Here is a 17,525-nt window from a genome sequence, read left to right as displayed (position 1 = left end):
CATGGTAAAATATTGGTGTATTTTTTATCTTCAAATCATATAAGGAATAGCAAAGAAGAAGTAAAAATGCCTAGTTAGATGCTATTCCCTAGATTATTTTAGAAAATTAAAAAATAAGTACAGTAAATTATAAGAATACAATCTTTATCCACTGTATTGAAATTCAATTTATTATCATATATTTTTTAACTGCTCAAATACTGAGGGTTTAACCATCATTTTTTATATAATGATTTTTTTCATCATTATTTTAATACTTCTTTGTTTTTGTTAAAATATACATTCATATTTAAAGTCAATTTCCCATTGAAATGGCAGCGCTACAAGGGCGTAAAGATTACCTAGTTCTATTGTTAACCCCTTATTTTACTATGAAGATAAGATGCAAGTGATTTTTTAAATTTAGCTTCCCAAACACTTTCTCTTCAAGTTTAGCTTTATAGGTAAAGAACACGAATCCAGAACTTGGTCAGACACCATGCCCAGACTTTCGATCTGGCATGAGAATGAGGATGAGGGTGGGGATACACATCTTCAGGAGCAATGTGTTTACATTTTACCAAATAGTTAAAGTAATTTGGTAATAACAACCCCCTATTCTATGAGCTGCATTAAGGAAAATGCCCAATGTTGTTTTCTGTTTTGATGTTTATGTGTAAAAGCTAATGTGGACATAAATGGAGACATGGATGAAGAATTGACAAGGAAAAAGCTAATACACCCAATAACAACGAGCCATATAAATATTATAAAACCATTAACTCACCTGATAGAAAATATATAGTGGTAAGTCATAATGTCATTTTTCCTTTAAAAATATTGACACTGACAGTTTTCTCTTCTATTTGCAGTATGGTAAGTACATAAGGTGTTAATCCTTCTAGGCTATGCTTAAAAAATTATTTAATATTCAGGCCATTATTTAGCATACAGCTGGTTAGCAGTTTTCCACTAAAGTACTGGCTTGTATCCCACATTTTTTCCTTCTGGCACTTACCTGGAGCTGTAAAGGGCTGAGTCCAGAGGCAGCAGCAGCTGCCATTGTTGATGGAATGAACTGTACGGGGTAGTTATCACCTGTCGGAAAGAACAATGCATACAGGTTTAGACAATGCTCAGGGAATCGCAGCAGACAAGTACAAACATGGTCCTTGGATTGCTTGAGCTTTACAACATTGCTCTAAGCTCAAACATCTGCAGAAACAAAAGGCTTAGTTGGGCACAGACTTGCAGTGCTGCCTTGGAACTTTTTGTTAACAGATAGCTGGTAGGCAAATTGGCAAAACATGAATGTGATGTTAAAAAAATTAAATGTGCAATTCAAGCATGTTCACTCCATTACAAATCTTGTAATACATCATTTTTTTAAGAGTAAAAAAAATATCTTAAAGCCAGGCTGACATTCAGTTCACTGAGAAAGCATTAAGGCTTTTATATTAAAAAAAAAAAAAAAAGTTTTGGCTTAGTAGGCAAGGCAGGGTATTTACAGTTCAAAAAAGATTAAGAGATATTGACTGCCCATAACCCTAACCTTTCTTTTCTAAAAAATAGAAGAAAAAAAAAAAGTTTAATGTCACCTCTTTGATGGGGTAAGAGAAACTAATCTTATCTGCCAACATTCTGTGAAACGCCTGGTATCCCAAATGGAGTAGAAACCATTGTATTTCTGCACTAACATCTGGTGGAACCTAGTGCAGAATCATATACACACACTAAGCACTTATCACTTATTCTTTGATGATGATTTGATTAAATAACTGTACATTTACAAGTGATACCTGCACTGAAAATCTGGTCGAGATGGAGCAGAGAGTTCCACAGAGATCAGTGCTACATCTTAATGTGTTTCTGATTCTGACTACTCCTAAACAGGGGGGCTGAAGTACCTTCCGTGACCTAAAAACACAGGCTGTGTGAAGCGAGCAACCTGAAGACCTGAGAGAGTGATGAGGGATGTATTGTGATGGTGGTAACTGAAAATCAAAATTAATACTTATGGATAAATTACACAATATCAGTGATTTAATGGAGTATCACTTTAGTTTCAGCTACTTATTTAAAGTCAGTGTTATGTACTATCTCTAGGCTATATTTTAATAGGCTGTTCCTCCACACATTTTTGACATTTATAATAATCATGCTGTTTTGCATGAACTTTTCCACACTAAAAGCTGAATGTAATAATGAAAAGTGTAAAAAGAATCACAGTAATAAAAGTAGTCAACTAGAAAGCATTAAAAGCATTAAAACCTCTTTTTTTTTTTTTTTCTCCTGCATGGACACTAATACCTGGAGTCTTCCTAGTGTCCCTGGTTCCTTGGAACTTATCCTGTTTGCTACATGAGGTGCTACTCAGCTGGCCCAATGTAAATGTTAAGTTGCTTTCACTTTTAACAAATTGTTAGCTTCTAATCTACACAGTCTCTTTGCATCATATCCATAATACCTCATCAGACCATTGAGCACAGTGTGTGCTTGTACACAGTCCAGTAACAATTGGCTTCTGATTGCATATGGAGCGCTGCTACAATGCATTCACTAACACTATATTGTGCTGGTCTCCTATGGAGTAATGTTCAAAATATCTGATCTTGTTTTTCCCCTTCCATGAGGTTGATTTTGGTTTGCAGTGCTACATGAGCTTTTTAAAAAGATAACTAGGCCAAATTATTTTTTATAGCAAATGACTGTTGCTTCATGCTTAAATAATTCTACAGATCCTCTTGATATTTAAACTAAATTATCTAAAGAAAGAATATCCTAATCTAAGTCAAATAGTATTTCTTTGGTCGATATCTTATCAGGTTGAAAAAAATCACAAAACGATGCTGAATTAATGATGCTTCAAAAATAGGGGAAAAAAATCACCATTCCAACCATCAACATGGACTGCCTCTCAGAACATTTTAGAGCTGTTCTTTCTTTAAATATCATGCATTATTCATACTAACTCTAAACCATAACCCCCTCCCTGTAAGTTTAATACCAGTTGCTTTATTTGTACTAAAACATTTTTCATGTCAAACATATTTAAAAAAATCAAACTCTAAAAGAATTCCCTGGGGCACTCCTTTTTTCATAGCTGTCATGCTTCTATGCTATGAAATAGCTGATTTTTTTTTATAGTTTTTGGCTTGCCAGTTAATTTATTACTATCTCCACCACACCCTGTAGTACTCTCCAGCTCACCTGCTGGCTACAAACAGCTTTCTTTCCACTGCTGACAAGCATATTTTTCAAATGTTTTTAACCTTTCTGCTGGTTTGAATCTGTGTATCTGAATATAATCTTTGGAAAGCTGTTTCTTCAGAACATATCATTGTATCAATACTAAAAATAAAAATGAATACATTAAAGCAACGGAGTATATCAGAGAATGATTCAGAAGAGAGAGAGAAAAAAAGAAAAGGCCAGAGAGGAAGAAAAGGGTGAAGAAGAGAGGGGGATTAAAAGTAGAAAAGAAAATGTAAGAGGGAGAGGGATTTAGACTATTGTAAAGTTCAATTCTTTTTAAAAAATTATATGCTTCCCCACCTCTCTTCTCCCCCCCCCCCCCCCCACCTTTACTTGTCTCTGTGTAAGAGTCTATTAAGGAAACGGTCTCAGTGGCTGACTTGGCAGGGAATCAGTCAACATGTTGTAGCAATTTTTTTCAAATTTGTCTCTGGATTTGAAATGCTTGCGTGAGGACCCATTCTCTTTAAATTTGTACAAAGGAAGATGAAGCCTGTTGAAACAGGTTGGTTTTAGGCACTAACATAATCTGGCCCTTGCTACCTCTAATATAAGAAGACAACCTCTGAGGAGTTCCTGCTGTGGTGCAGTGGGTTAAGAATCTGACTAAAGTGGCTCCAGTCCCTGTGGAGGTGCAGGTTCAATCCCTGGTCCAATTTGGTGGGTTGAAGGATCTGGCGTTGCCATAGCTATAGCATAGGTCAGTCAGAGCTGTTGCTCAGGTTCAATCCCTGGCCTGGGAATTTCCATATGCCATGGGTGTGGCCATAAAAAAAGAAAAAGAAGAAGAAGACAACCTCCAAAAGCCAATTTGAGAAATAATGCCCATTCCATAAATCCATTTTTCAGGCTTCTAGTTTTCCACCTGATTATTTTTATCTGAAGATTACAGAACAAATATGAAACAATACTTAAAATCTATAGAAAATTTGCCTGACATTAGTTTCACTTTCCACAATAAGCAACATTCCTTTGGAATCAAAGCAGTTTCATAGCAAGAGCCCCTGAAGGAGAAAAAGGGCCTTTTTTAATTTCAGGGAAAGTAAGATGAAGCCAAAACTTATTAAGACTTAAACGAAGGGGGAAGAGGAGCTTGTATCACGAATCTAGGACCCATGAGACTCAGGCTACCTCCTGTAAGAATTCTCCTAGTTTGTGTAATTCAGAAATAAACTTCGCTTTTATTAAAAAGTCAAATATTCCATAGGTAAAATTCTTTCCATTTACTTTGATTCTTTAGAAAACAAGGGACTAGGTTTGTTGTCGTCTTCTGAGATACCAACTTCAGATATTAACCTATTGAGAAAATTGAGCGAATTTGGAAAGAATAGAGAAGAAAAATACATTAAACAAGAAGATAGGACTCAAAGATTTTTCAGTAATGAGTAATAAGTTTTTCAGTAATTTTTCAGTAATGAGGCTTACAGTCTCATACCTCATTTTCCACCCTCCAAAACAGAAGAAAAACATGCTACACATCCCTAGTCTCACAGATTACTGTCTGGTGGTATCACAGGGTGATAGTAAGTTATCTGAGTTGCCAAATAACTTATAGCTAGACACCACTTTTATCAGCTAGCACCTTTCTTGCTACAACATGGAAATATTTCAATCACAACCACCAATGTAGACTTGGACATGCCACATTGCATCTTGCCTGTGTGTATGTATTAATAATAGAAAAAATAGTATAACTCCTCTGTGTTCTGAGGGAATGCCATAATCAATCTGAGTTTATCTTTGTGAGCCATCACACTGCAACAAGTTAGCAGGCAATGGGTGACACATTTGGAAACTTAAAAATGAAACAAAACCTTTAATATGTTCTGAGAACAATTGGAGAAAAAAAATTGCCAAGGATTATAATATATATTGCTGACATCACCACAATTTTATTTCTCCTGCTAAATTTTTCTTCTATTCATCAAAGAATAGATTAATTACAAGAAGTATCTTGATCTCAGGACTTTTTTCTAAGAGCATCTGCATTGTTTTTTATACCTTTAAAGAAGCTGAGAATCAAGGATAAATCTTAATTTCCTCATTTAATTCATAGATGCATCCAAACTCTTGGCCAATCATATGTTAACCATGGAATTTATTACAATAGCAATTAAATGAGTATGGATGAAATGATATAAATCCATGCCCATTACAAGAAATTAACTTAAAAATAACAAATATCAAAGTTTACAACTTAATGATAGTTCACCGATAACATAGCTTCCCTATATGAAGAAGAACACGTTAAAAAAATCTCAATCTCCTTAAAAATAGGTTTGTTTATATAGGTGAACATATATATTTTCTTCTTGGAACTCAATACTCTTATTTAAAAATGAGAATACTAATCTGAAGAACCTCAGAAATCCTTTGATTTCAAGTAGATAGATTTACTTAATCAAATATTCCAGTAATCATGGTTACATGACTCTGCTTTAAATATTTGAGAAGAGCCGAAAATGGCTAGCTTCACGAGATGTTAATAACCCATACATAAAAATCAGATTTTATACACACAAAGCTAGACTTCATGTCCCAAACACTTAGATCATTCTGACAAGAGTATAAAATATCAAATATCCAAATTTTATTCTGAATTCATCTCCACTAATTTCTAGGTGGGAAAGCTTGGAAAGTTAATTAACTTTTTAATTTCTAGTTTTGTTTTTTCTTTGAACAAAATATAGATATCTACATATCTTAGAGCTGTTATGAAAAGTAATATGTAATATATATTATTATTAATATATAATATATATTTACATATCTAGATCTGTTATGAAATTAATATATAATATATAATTAATATATAACTTAGAGCTGTTATATATTAATATATATCTTAGAGCTGTTATTATTAATATATCTTAATATATAATATATAGTAATATGTATCAGAGCTGTTATGAAAATACATATTTTTCTATTAATAAAATATAGATATCTATATATCTTAGAGCTGTTATGAAAATATATGTATATTCATATATACATATACATATATTTATATGTAAATATAGATATCAGCAAATATATGGTGCTCAATAAAAGCTAACTGAAACAAAAGAATTATAAAGAACTTAGGTAGCAATTGTACACCAGCAAATTAGGCAATCTAGAAGAAATGAACAAATTCCTTAAAACACACAAATCACCTAAACTGACTCTAGGAGAAATAAATAATACAAACAAAATAATAATAAGGAAAGAGACTAAATCAGTAATCAAACACCTCCTAATAAAGAAAAGGCCTCAACCAGATGGCTTCAGCAGTAAATTCTACTGAGTATTTAAGCAAAAGTAACACTAATACTTCCAAAATCTTCAAAAAACTGAACAAAAGGAAACACTTCCAAACTATGAGGTAATGAGGCCAACATTACCTTGATACTGAAGCCAGATAAAGACATCACAGGAAAAGAATATTATAGACCAATATCCTTTATGAATATTAAAATCCTCAACAAAATATTAGCATATTGAAGCCAAAAGCATACCAAAAGGATTATTGACAAAGTAGGATTTATCCCAGTATTGCAAGAGTGGTTCAACATTAAAAAATCAATGTAATACATAACATTAATAGAACAATGGAGAAAAAACCCACATAATCATCTCAACTATACAGAAAAAACATTTGACAAAATACAACATCTTTTCATGATAAAAATTCTCAGAAAACTAGGAATAGAGGGAGGGTTCATCAACATAATAAAGAGCATTTATGAAAAATCCAGTTAACATCACACTCAGTGGTAAAAGACTGGACACTTTTCCCCTAAGATCAGGGATAATTATGACCACTTTCACTGCTTATACAGCATTGCACTGGAAGTTCTAGATAGCACTTTCAGACAGAACAAACAAACAAACAAATGAGGGATAACCTCACACCAATCACAAGAGACATCATCAAACAGTCTACAAACAATAAGTACTGGAAAGGGTATGGAGAAAAGGGACCCTCTACACTCTTGGTGCAGCCACTATGGAGGTATGGAGATTCCTTAAAAAACTAAATATATAACTATTATACGATCCATCAGTCCCACTCCTGGGAATACATCTGGAGAAAACCACAATTTGAAAAGATAGATGCACCCCACTGTCATTGTAGCACTATCTACAATAGCCAAGACATGAAAACAACCTAAATATATATCTTCTTTAATGGATAAAAAAGATGTTTTATACACACACACACACACACATACACACACACACACACATACACACAATGGAATATTACTCAGCCACAAAGAGAATGAAATAATGTCATTTGCAACAACTGGATGGACCTAGAGATTATCATACTAAGTGAAGTAAGTCAGACAAAGACAAATACATGAGATAACTAATATGTGCAATCTAATAAAAATGATACGAAAGAACTTATTCACAAAACAGAAACAAACTCAAAGATTTCAAAAACCAAACTTATGTTTACTAAAGGGGAAACACTGGGGGGGAGGGACAAAATGGAAGCCTGGGATTGACATATACACACTGCTATATATAGAATGAATGAGTAACAAGGACCTACTGTATAGCACAGGGAAATGTACTCAATACCTATAGTGACCTATATGGGAAAATAATCTGAAAATGAATGGGTATATGTTTATGTTTAACTGATTCATTTTTCTGTACACCTGAAAGTAACACAACATTGTAAGTCAACTATATTCCAATAATTTTTTTAAAAAAATAAACAAATGAATAAAAGTCATCCAAATTAGTAAAAATAGGTAAAACTATGTCTATTGGCATATGAAGTGATCCTATGTATAGAAAATCCTAAATAATCCATAAGAATACTACTAGACTTAATTTAAACATTCAGCAAAGTTTCAAGGTATAAAATTAACACCTAAAAATCAATAGTGTTTTTATATACCAGCAATGAACAATCTAAAAGGAGATTAAGAAAGCAATTCTATTTATGATAGCATTTGAAAGAATGAAAAGTTAGGAATAAACTTAAAGAGGCAAAAGACTATTACACTGAAAACTATAAAACATTTCTGAAAGAAATTTTTAAAGATATAAATAAATAGAAAGGCATCCATGTTCATGGACTTAACCCTGTTAAGATCAACAAAGCAATCTACAGATTCAGTGAAATCTCTAACAAAATTCTAACAATCTTTTTTACAAAAATGGAAGTCAACCTTCAAATATATATGGAATTTCATGAAGGCCTGATAGACAAAACAATTTTGAAAAAAAAAATAAAGTTGGAAGACTCATACTTCCTGACTTTAAAATTTGCTACAAAGCTAGAGTAATTAAAACAGTATGATCCGGGATAAGAACAGATATGTAGACTAGTGAAACAGAATAGAGAACCCATAAATAAACCTTATGAGTATAGTTAATTGTTTTTTGATAAAGGAACCAAGACCATTCAATGTGGAAAAGACATCAAATAGTGCTGAAAAAAAATGGATATCCACATGCAAAAGAATGAGGTTGCACCCTTACTTTACACAATATGTAAAAATTGACTGGAATGTATCAAAGATCCAAACTTAAGTACCAAAACTAAAAACTCTTAGAAGAAAACATAGGAGTAAATCTACAGATTTGGCAATGATTTCATGGATATAATGGTAAAAGCAATTCTCAATGGTGAAAAGCTGAAAAAAATCCCACTAAGATTAGGATCAAGACAAGGATGTCCACCCTTGCCACTACTATTCAACATAGTTTTGAAAGTCCTAGCCATGGCATTTAGAGAAGAAAAAGAAATAAAAGGAATCCAAATTGGAGAGGGACAAGTAAAACTATCACTGTTTGCAGATGACATTATACTATACCTAGAAAATCCTAAAGACAAGAAAACTGTTAGAGCTCATCAATGAATTTGGTAAAGTTGCAAGATACAAAATTAATACAAAGAAATCAACTGCATTTCTATATAATAACAATGAAAGATCAGAAAGAGAAATTAGGGAAACAATCCCATTTATCATCACATCAAAAAATAAAAAATAAAAAACAAAACAAAACCCTAGGAATAAACCTATCCAAAGAGACAAAAGACCTGTACTCTGAAAACTATAAGACTGATGAAAGAAATCAAAGATGACACAAACAGATGGAAAGATATATCACACTCTTGGATTGAAAGAATCAATATTGTCAAAATGATGATACTACCCAAGGCAATCTCAGATTCAATGCAATCCCTATCAAATTACCAATGACATTTTTCAAAGAACCAGAACAAAATATTTTAAACTTTATTTGGAAGCACAAAAGACCCAGAATAGCCAAAGACATGCTGAGAAAGAAAAATGAAGCTGGAAGAATCAGGCTCCCTGACTTAAGACTACACTACAAAGCTACAGTCATCAAAACCATATGGAACTAGCATAAAGATAGAAATATAGATCAGTGGAACAGAATAGAAAGCCCAGAATTCAACCCACGCACCTATGGTCAACCAACCTTTGACAAAGGAGGCAAGAATATACAATGGAAAAAAGACAGTCCCTTCAATAAGTGGTTCTGGGAAAACTGGAGAGCTACATGTAAAAGAATGAAATTAGAACACTGCCTAACACCATAGATAAAACTAAACTCAAAATGGCTTAAAGACATAAATATTAGCCCAGATACTATAAAACTCTTAGAGGAATACATAGGCCAAACACTGTCTGACATAAGCCACAGCAATATCTTCTCAGATCCACCTCCAAGAGTAATGACAATAAAAACACACATAAACAAATGGAATCTAATTAAACTTGAAAGTTTCTGCACACCAAAGGAAAGCCTAAACAACCCACAGAATGGGTGAAAATATCTGCAAATGAAGCAACTGACAGGGATTAATCTCCAAAATATATAAACACCTCCTGCAGCTCAATACCAAATAAACAAACAAACAAACAACCCCATCAAAAAAATGGGCAGAAGACCTAAGCAGACAATTCTCCAAAGAAGACATATATATGGCCAAAAAACACATGAAAGGATGTTCAGCATCACTAATTATCAGAGAAATGCAAATCAAAACCACTATGAGGTACCACCTTACACCAGTCAGAATGGCCATTATCCAAAAGTCTACAAACAATAAGTGTTGGAGAGGGTGTGGAGAAAAGGGAACTCTCTTACACTGTTGGTGGGAATGTAAGTTGGTACAACCACCATGGAAAACAGCATGGAAATTACTCGGAAAACTAAAAATAGAATTACCATTTGACCCAGCAATCCCATTCCTGGGCATCTATCCAGAGAAAACCATGACTCAAAAAGACACATGTACTCCAGTGTTCACTGCAGCACTATACACAATAGCCAAGACATGGAAGTAACCTAAATGTCCATTGACAGAGAAGTGGATAAAGAAGATGCTGTACATATACACAATGGAATACTACTCAGCCATAAAAAGAATGAAATAATAGCATTTGCAGCAACATGGATGGACCTAGAAATTATCATGCTAAGCGAAGTTAGACAGTGAGAAACACACATCATATGCTATCACTTATATGTGGAATCTAAAAAAAGAATACAATGAACTTCTTTACAGAACAGATACTGACTCACAGACATTGAAAAACTTATGATTACCAAAGAAGAGGTTGGGGAGCAGGGGGAGGGATAGGCTGGGGGTTTGGGATGGAAATGCTGTAAAACTGGGTTGTGATGATCATCCTACAACTATAAATATAATAAAATTCATTGAGTTAAAAAACAGTAAAAGTACAGGCAACAAAAGAAAAAATAGATAAATCAGCCTTTGTTAAAATTAAAAGCTTTTGTGCATCAAAAGATACTATCAAGTAAGTGAAAAGACAATCTATAAAATGAATGAAAACATTTGTAACTTGTAAATCTAATAAAGGACTAATATTTAGAATATGTAAAAACTCCTGAAACTCAATAAAGATAAAACAAACAACCCAACTCAAAAAAGGCAAAGTATTTTAAATAGACATATTTCAAAGGAAGATACACAAATTTCTAAGAAACACATGAAAATATACTCAAAATCATTAATCATTAGGGAAATGAGAACCAAAACCACAATGCGATATCACTTCACATCTACTAGGATGGCTATAATTCTTTTTTTATAAATTGTAAAAGAATAAGTATTGGTGAGGATGTAAAGAAACTGGAACACTCTTGCATTTCTGGTTGGAATGCAAAAGCTGTAGCCCCTGTGGAAAAGTTTGTGGCTTCTCAAAAGTTTAAACATAGAACTACCATATGACTCCATAATTCCACTCCTACATATATGTGTAAAAGAACTGAAAGCAGGGGCACAAACAAATATTGTACATCCATGTTGACAGCAGCATTATTCACAATAGCCAAAAGGGGAAAACATCCCAAGTGACCATCAACAGATAAGTGGATAAACAAACAAATACATAGACACAGATATTATTCAGCCATAAAAAAGAATGAACTGAATATTATTATTCAATGGGATATTATTCAGCCATAAAAAAGAACAGACTTTTGATATGCGCTGTGATATGGATGGACCTTGGAAATATTATGCTTAGTGAAATAAGCCAGACATAGAAGGAAAAATGCTGTATGATTCCATTTATGTGAAGTACCTAGAATAGGCAAATTTATAGAGAAAGATAGTACAATAGAGGTTACTAGGGGTTAAGGGTTGGAGGATAAGGAGAGCTATTATTGCTTAATGGCCACAGAATTTTTGTTGGAGATGGTTAAAAGTCTGGGGTATAGACTTTTACACAAAATTGCAAATATATTAATACCACTGAGTTGTACATTGACAAATGGTTAAAATAATAAATATTACATTATGTACATTTTACCACAATCTATTTTCTTAAAGAGGCATTAGATACACTTGTAAAATTGATTTTCATCATCAGGCAAAGAGGCAATATATTTCAGATTTTAAAGGCTCAGTTTTTGGAGCCTCAGTCAACTTTAACAGTGAATATCACCCCAAGGTGGTCCTTACTTTCTGGAAATCAGGACAATTATTCAATCACCTGGAGGCATAAACACTATGGAATTGTTTCAGGTTATGGAAAGGTGAAAAAAAGAGCAAAAAAGAGGCATTTATTTGTAATTTATAAGAACAAAGCAGCACTTGCTCTTCTTATTATTATAAAGTTATGCCACTATTTCAAGGCTTTTATAGGTGACAAAGTTACTTTTCTAAAAATTTAGTCACGGTTTCACATGTATTTCAAGTGAAATGATCATAGCTCAATTTTCCTTGTCCAGATTCCAGTTTAACCAGTATTCTCCTCCCCCAACTCATGTTAATGACAAGAACACTGCACAGATACATATGATTTTAATCCCCCCCACCTTTTTTTGTGTTTTTAGGGCTGCACCTATGGCATATGGAGGTTCCCAGGCTAGGGGGTTGAATTGGAGCTGTAGCCACTGGCCTACACCACAGCCACAGCAATGACTGATCCGAGCCACGTCTTCAACCTACACCACGACTCACGGCAATGCTGGATCCTTAACCCACTGAGTGAGGCCAGGGATCCAACCTGCACCCTCATGGATACTAGCCAGATCCGTTAACCACTGAGCCATGACGGGAACTTCTTAATCCCTTTTAAGTGTAATTTTTTATTACAATAAAACTTGCAATAGCCAAAGTGTTTTACAATTTAGAGTTCTGGTTAATTAAATTCTCTGACATAATTTAGGGGTCACTAGTCTTGCTTGTGATTAAAAATTTTCCTACATGTCCATATCCATTGTCCTTCCCTATCCAACAGGTTTTAGCCAATATAATCAAGTATAACTGCTACCCCAGGACACTATGCTGCACAGATGGTGTTCAGTGGAGGTAGCTCACTACTCTGCACACTCTTGCCCCATCTCTAGATTCTTCTTAGTTACATGCTGCAATCTCATTGATACTGCGTGAGAAGAATTTTCATAAAATGGTCCAAATTCATTGACTGTATAGCACTATCTTCCCCCATGAAAAACAGTTTTATTATCTTAAAAAAATTTAAATAACATGTCAACTATGTTGATGTCTATGTCTAGTAGAACATGAAGCCCATAACCTAATCTGAAGTATGGACAATTTTACATTTAAAAACATGGAAATAAAATAGAAAATTTCCACATATAGTTCATTTAAAAGGTTTCCAAGACAGTATAGGGATGACAACTCAGATTGAGGATGAACCAGGAAGCATAATTTATGCAAACATCCCAAAGGAAGTCAAGATAAAGAAAGTTCAAAACTACTTATAGAGATCACAACTTATAGTGACAGAGATCACTGCAATGACAGAAAGATATTCTCTGATGAAATATAATTATGTCCTTGATATGGATACTAATTTTACAGAATATAATTTCTCTAAAAATTCTGCTCTAGAAAAATAAATTTTTAACAATTTGAATAACACAATTTTCTTTCACTCAGGTATCCAAAAACCCTTAGTAATAATAGGTTTGACTGAGTTATATCTAAGGAATTTTTAAAGTCAATCCTTAAATTAACCAATCCTTTAATATCTCTATTCCTTGAATCATTTGAGCTTTGACACAGCCATCTTACCTTTCCTCACCAAAAAAAAGGGAGTTCTCTACCAAATGCGTAAGATCAATTGATGGCTAAAAGCAATTAAAATAGATGTTAAAACCCACGAGGTTTGTTTTTATGCTATTTAGTAAGTTTCCTTACAGAGAATTTTAGTAAAGTGACTTATACTTCATTATTGCTTAAACATATTAAAATACCTTTATTCACTTTCTAAACCCATACGCAAAGAAACTGCTGCATGCAGATTTGTTGCACTCAGATTGTGTGGTTAATATAATCAGGTTAATATGTTAAAAAAGAACTTGACACAGAAATTATTAATGAGTAGAACAAGGTCACTACTTCTGAGCTGAGGTCACTTACAAAGAATGCACAAATGAAATTAAGGTTGACTTTTATTTACTTGACTATCTTCTTACACTGGATTCCTTTGGCAACATATCTTTAAACATTTAAAACCCTGTTTACAAGGATGCTCTGAAAGAAGCTTCAAACCATTATGCCCCTAATTGAATTCCCCAGGAGTCCAGTAAACTCAGAGGAATAAAGAAAAATCATAACACTTGCTCAGTCATCTCAAAACATATTTCACTGCAAGGTTATGTGACTTGTATTTTGAGGTTCAAAGATGAATAAGAAAAGACAACTAAATGCTTCATTATTTAAACTAAAATCAAAAAGAACTTTACCTATTAATAAGCTAATTAAATCAGTACAGTTTTAACTTTCCTTTCAAGAGAAATAAGACAACAAACAATAACAGCATTTTCTACTGTATGTGACCACTCTCCTAGAGTATAAAAGTGCTCAGGCGGAGAAGAGTATTTTTAACCAAAGACAATTATTCACAGCAAAGATATGAGAGAGAGCTGACAAAAATCTGTAGTCCCGAGGGAAAGGAGCATTTCATCTGTGAATTCAGAACAAACTCTAGTGGAAGAAGTGAAAGTAAAAGTTTCTAGGAATCAATTAGTTTATTAACATGCCCCCTTCACTATTCTAATTTTACCTTAAAATAAGTTTTTATGATCTTTTTATTCATAGTTCCTTCACATGCGTCTATGTTTGTTGTGACTACTGAGCATAACATGTGGGTCTGAGCCTTCCCAAAAGAATGTTAAATCCCTTTCTACTTACCTGGTTTGTATGTTATTCCAGGGGGGAAGAGGAATCCCTGTTGGGCAGCAGCAGCTGCTGCCAGGGTCCGCTGGTCATGTGGAAAAATTGGGATCATGAGCGGAGGCATGTGACCCTGAACCTGCTAAACAGAAGAGAGCCTATGATCAGACAGAGCAAATGTATGCCAAGAAGTATTTGTTTTTTCACTCCTGGTGGGTGTGCTAGTACCCAAACAGCCACCCACTTCTAACCTCACTCCAAATCTGCTTCCTGAGAAAATTCAGGCAAAATTCACCAAATCCCTTTCAGATTCTATTAGTAAACCAAGGACATAACCTCATGATGAATTTGCCTCACCCCTGTTTCCACTGAATTATAGTTAATGGTTTACTTGTATCTTGACTTTTTTTTTTTCTTTTTTTCCCTCTTTCTTTTTCTTTCTTTCTTTCTTTCTTTTTTCTGTAACAAAGAACTAGAAGAAATAAGTTTGCTTCTGTCACTGTGCAGTGTTGAAAGGTTTTGCCCTTTCACCTGCTTTGCATTCTGTGCTTTATTTTGAAAAGCGTATTTAGTATCTTTGGTCAGAAAGTAATGTCTAATTGTTATATATTCCAAAAGCTGTAGCTCCCCAGTTTAGGTATCTTATTTCAAAGCCTTGCTACATTATGTTAAACATATAGCTCTTCAGATTTAAGGCTACTACATCTTGGCTCCCAATTAAACTAATATTCTTTGCCGTACACACCTCGATGTAACATATAAATTGCTTGTCTGGCTAAGCAGTTTTACAGCTTTATGCACTACCATGTAACTCAGTAATTATGGAGTTGTATTCAGAGAACATTTCATAATAAATTCTACTATATCAAATTTCATTTGACCTCAATAAATGTATCAAAGAGCACAAAAATGCAAAATAGAAAATGTTCACTCTATATCAGCATTTGTATTCCACATAAAGAAAATAAGAACTATGACAGAATCATGCCTGTGAAAATCACATTTTAATTTCCTAGCTCCCTCCTTTATTCTATGTGTGCTGCCCTGATTCCAGAAAAGCATCATAGGACAGTTTTGTACTGGCTTCTGAGGCATGCTTTTATCAATTAAACTTTGGGACTTTTGTTACTTAAATATCAAAACTAGGGTGTACTAACAGAAATGATCTTTAAGTTCAAATTGGGTCTCTGGCCTCCTTACTAGTATAAAAGAGCTGCATTATATCCTGTTTAAGATACAAACCTTTACCAGTCATTCTTCCAACCCCAAACCCTTCCCCTGTTTAAATTTCTAAATCTTCTCTTTAGGCAAAATTCCGTATACTGGCTGATGACCCTGTTTAAATAGCACCAACTTGCCTTGTCCTGTCCCTGTTCCTTCCACAGCCAGGGACACAGCGCAAAAACGCTCCTGTGTAGGTCTAGGTGGTTTCATTTACCAACAGTTTCTCTCTAGGGAAAGCCCTAAGATGTGGGTTAATAAAGGGCAAGCAAAAAATAAACACTTTACAGTATTTTTCTGAATTCATTTCTCAGGAAAATCAACTTATAATAAAAAGGTCTTTGTGCAATTACTACCTTGCCAGTGGGGCGTGAAAGAAACTAGCTTTGGGCAACTATTTCTTCCATTTTAGCTGAGGTAAGCCCAAGTTTTGAACATTAGAGTACAAACTTAGCCTGCTTAAATTGGAGCTGATCCCCTAGTGCCCAGGTCTTGCCTTTAAGCCCGAAAAAGCACTAGCTTTGCTGTTCAACTCCAGCTTGTTGTGACCTGATGCAAATCTGAGATGTCAAAGATAAGGGCACCGTTCTATGACAGAAAATAAAACATAGAGTTTTTTGTAGGTGATGATTGTTCATCACAAGAATATACCAAAGGAAATCACTTCAGTATTTCTAGAAATACAGTCCTAGCATGTACCCAGAACATAGCACAGTTGCTTCACATTCTAAAGAAAGGAAACAAGAAAATAAGGAGTCTAGGTATCAACTTTATTTTTTCCTTCTTTCATTTTACAACCATTTATTGAGTTGTTATTAATATGTGTTATGGATCTTGAGAAGTAGCTGAAAAAATGGGGGCTATTTTACTTGGGAAAGAGAAGACATATGGCTATGCTCAAACATTTGAAAGCATGATGTATGGAAGAGGGACCAGATTAAGCCTGAGCAGTTACAAAGGGCAGAACTAGGCCCCCAAAAAAGAGATTTTTAGGGAAACTGAATGCAAAGAAGACTTTTCTAATAATGAGTTATTCAAAAGTCCCTGTGATTAGAGAGATCGTGTGTGCCACTTCCCTAGATAGAGATGGCCAAGGAAAGACTGTATATTCATACGTTAGAGATACTTGAAAGGATATGCATAACCATAAAACTCTGATTAGATAATGACCTATAGAGTCTTTTTCAACTATAACTCCAAGTTCGTTTAAAAGTCAACATTAGGAAGATAATGTCATATAGTCATTCCTTTGCATTCAACACTTATTTATTCAGAATTTACTATGCCTGCAAAGGCTTTGTTGTCAAATGAATCCGAACTTAAATCTACATCCTTCCATTTCCTTGGCTGTATCATCTTGAACAGTTACTTAACCTTTCCAAATCTATATCATCATGTAAAAACCAAAGCTAAT

At 34.0% G+C, this 17,525-nt stretch overlaps 1 protein-coding gene across 50 annotated transcripts in view; it reads right to left on the bottom strand.

The window, feature by feature from the left end:
* The window catches only part of SOX6 (SRY-box 6), a 621,434-nt gene that overhangs the window by 120,326 nt on the left and 483,583 nt on the right, over nt 1-17,525 (bottom strand). For 26 of the 50 annotated variants that reach the window (XM_021085342.1, XM_021085322.1, XM_021085335.1 and 23 more), the window contains 2 exons: nt 14,909-15,032; nt 998-1,077 (listed from right to left, as the gene is read on the bottom strand). In XM_021085342.1, the coding sequence (XP_020941001.1) occupies nt 998-1,077; nt 14,909-15,032 (204 nt within the window). The remainder of the gene's footprint in view (nt 1-997; nt 1,078-14,908; nt 15,033-17,525) is intronic. The other 24 variants (XM_021085354.1, XM_021085350.1, XM_021085366.1 and 21 more) reach the window with 1 other exon arrangement.

This window comes from Sus scrofa, chromosome 2, assembly GCF_000003025.6.
Source record: "Sus scrofa isolate TJ Tabasco breed Duroc chromosome 2, Sscrofa11.1, whole genome shotgun sequence".
NCBI classification, from domain to species: Eukaryota; Metazoa; Chordata; class Mammalia; order Artiodactyla; family Suidae; genus Sus; species Sus scrofa.
The sequence above is the reverse complement of the archived record's forward strand: the minus strand, read 5'-3'. Positions and strand labels throughout refer to the sequence as shown.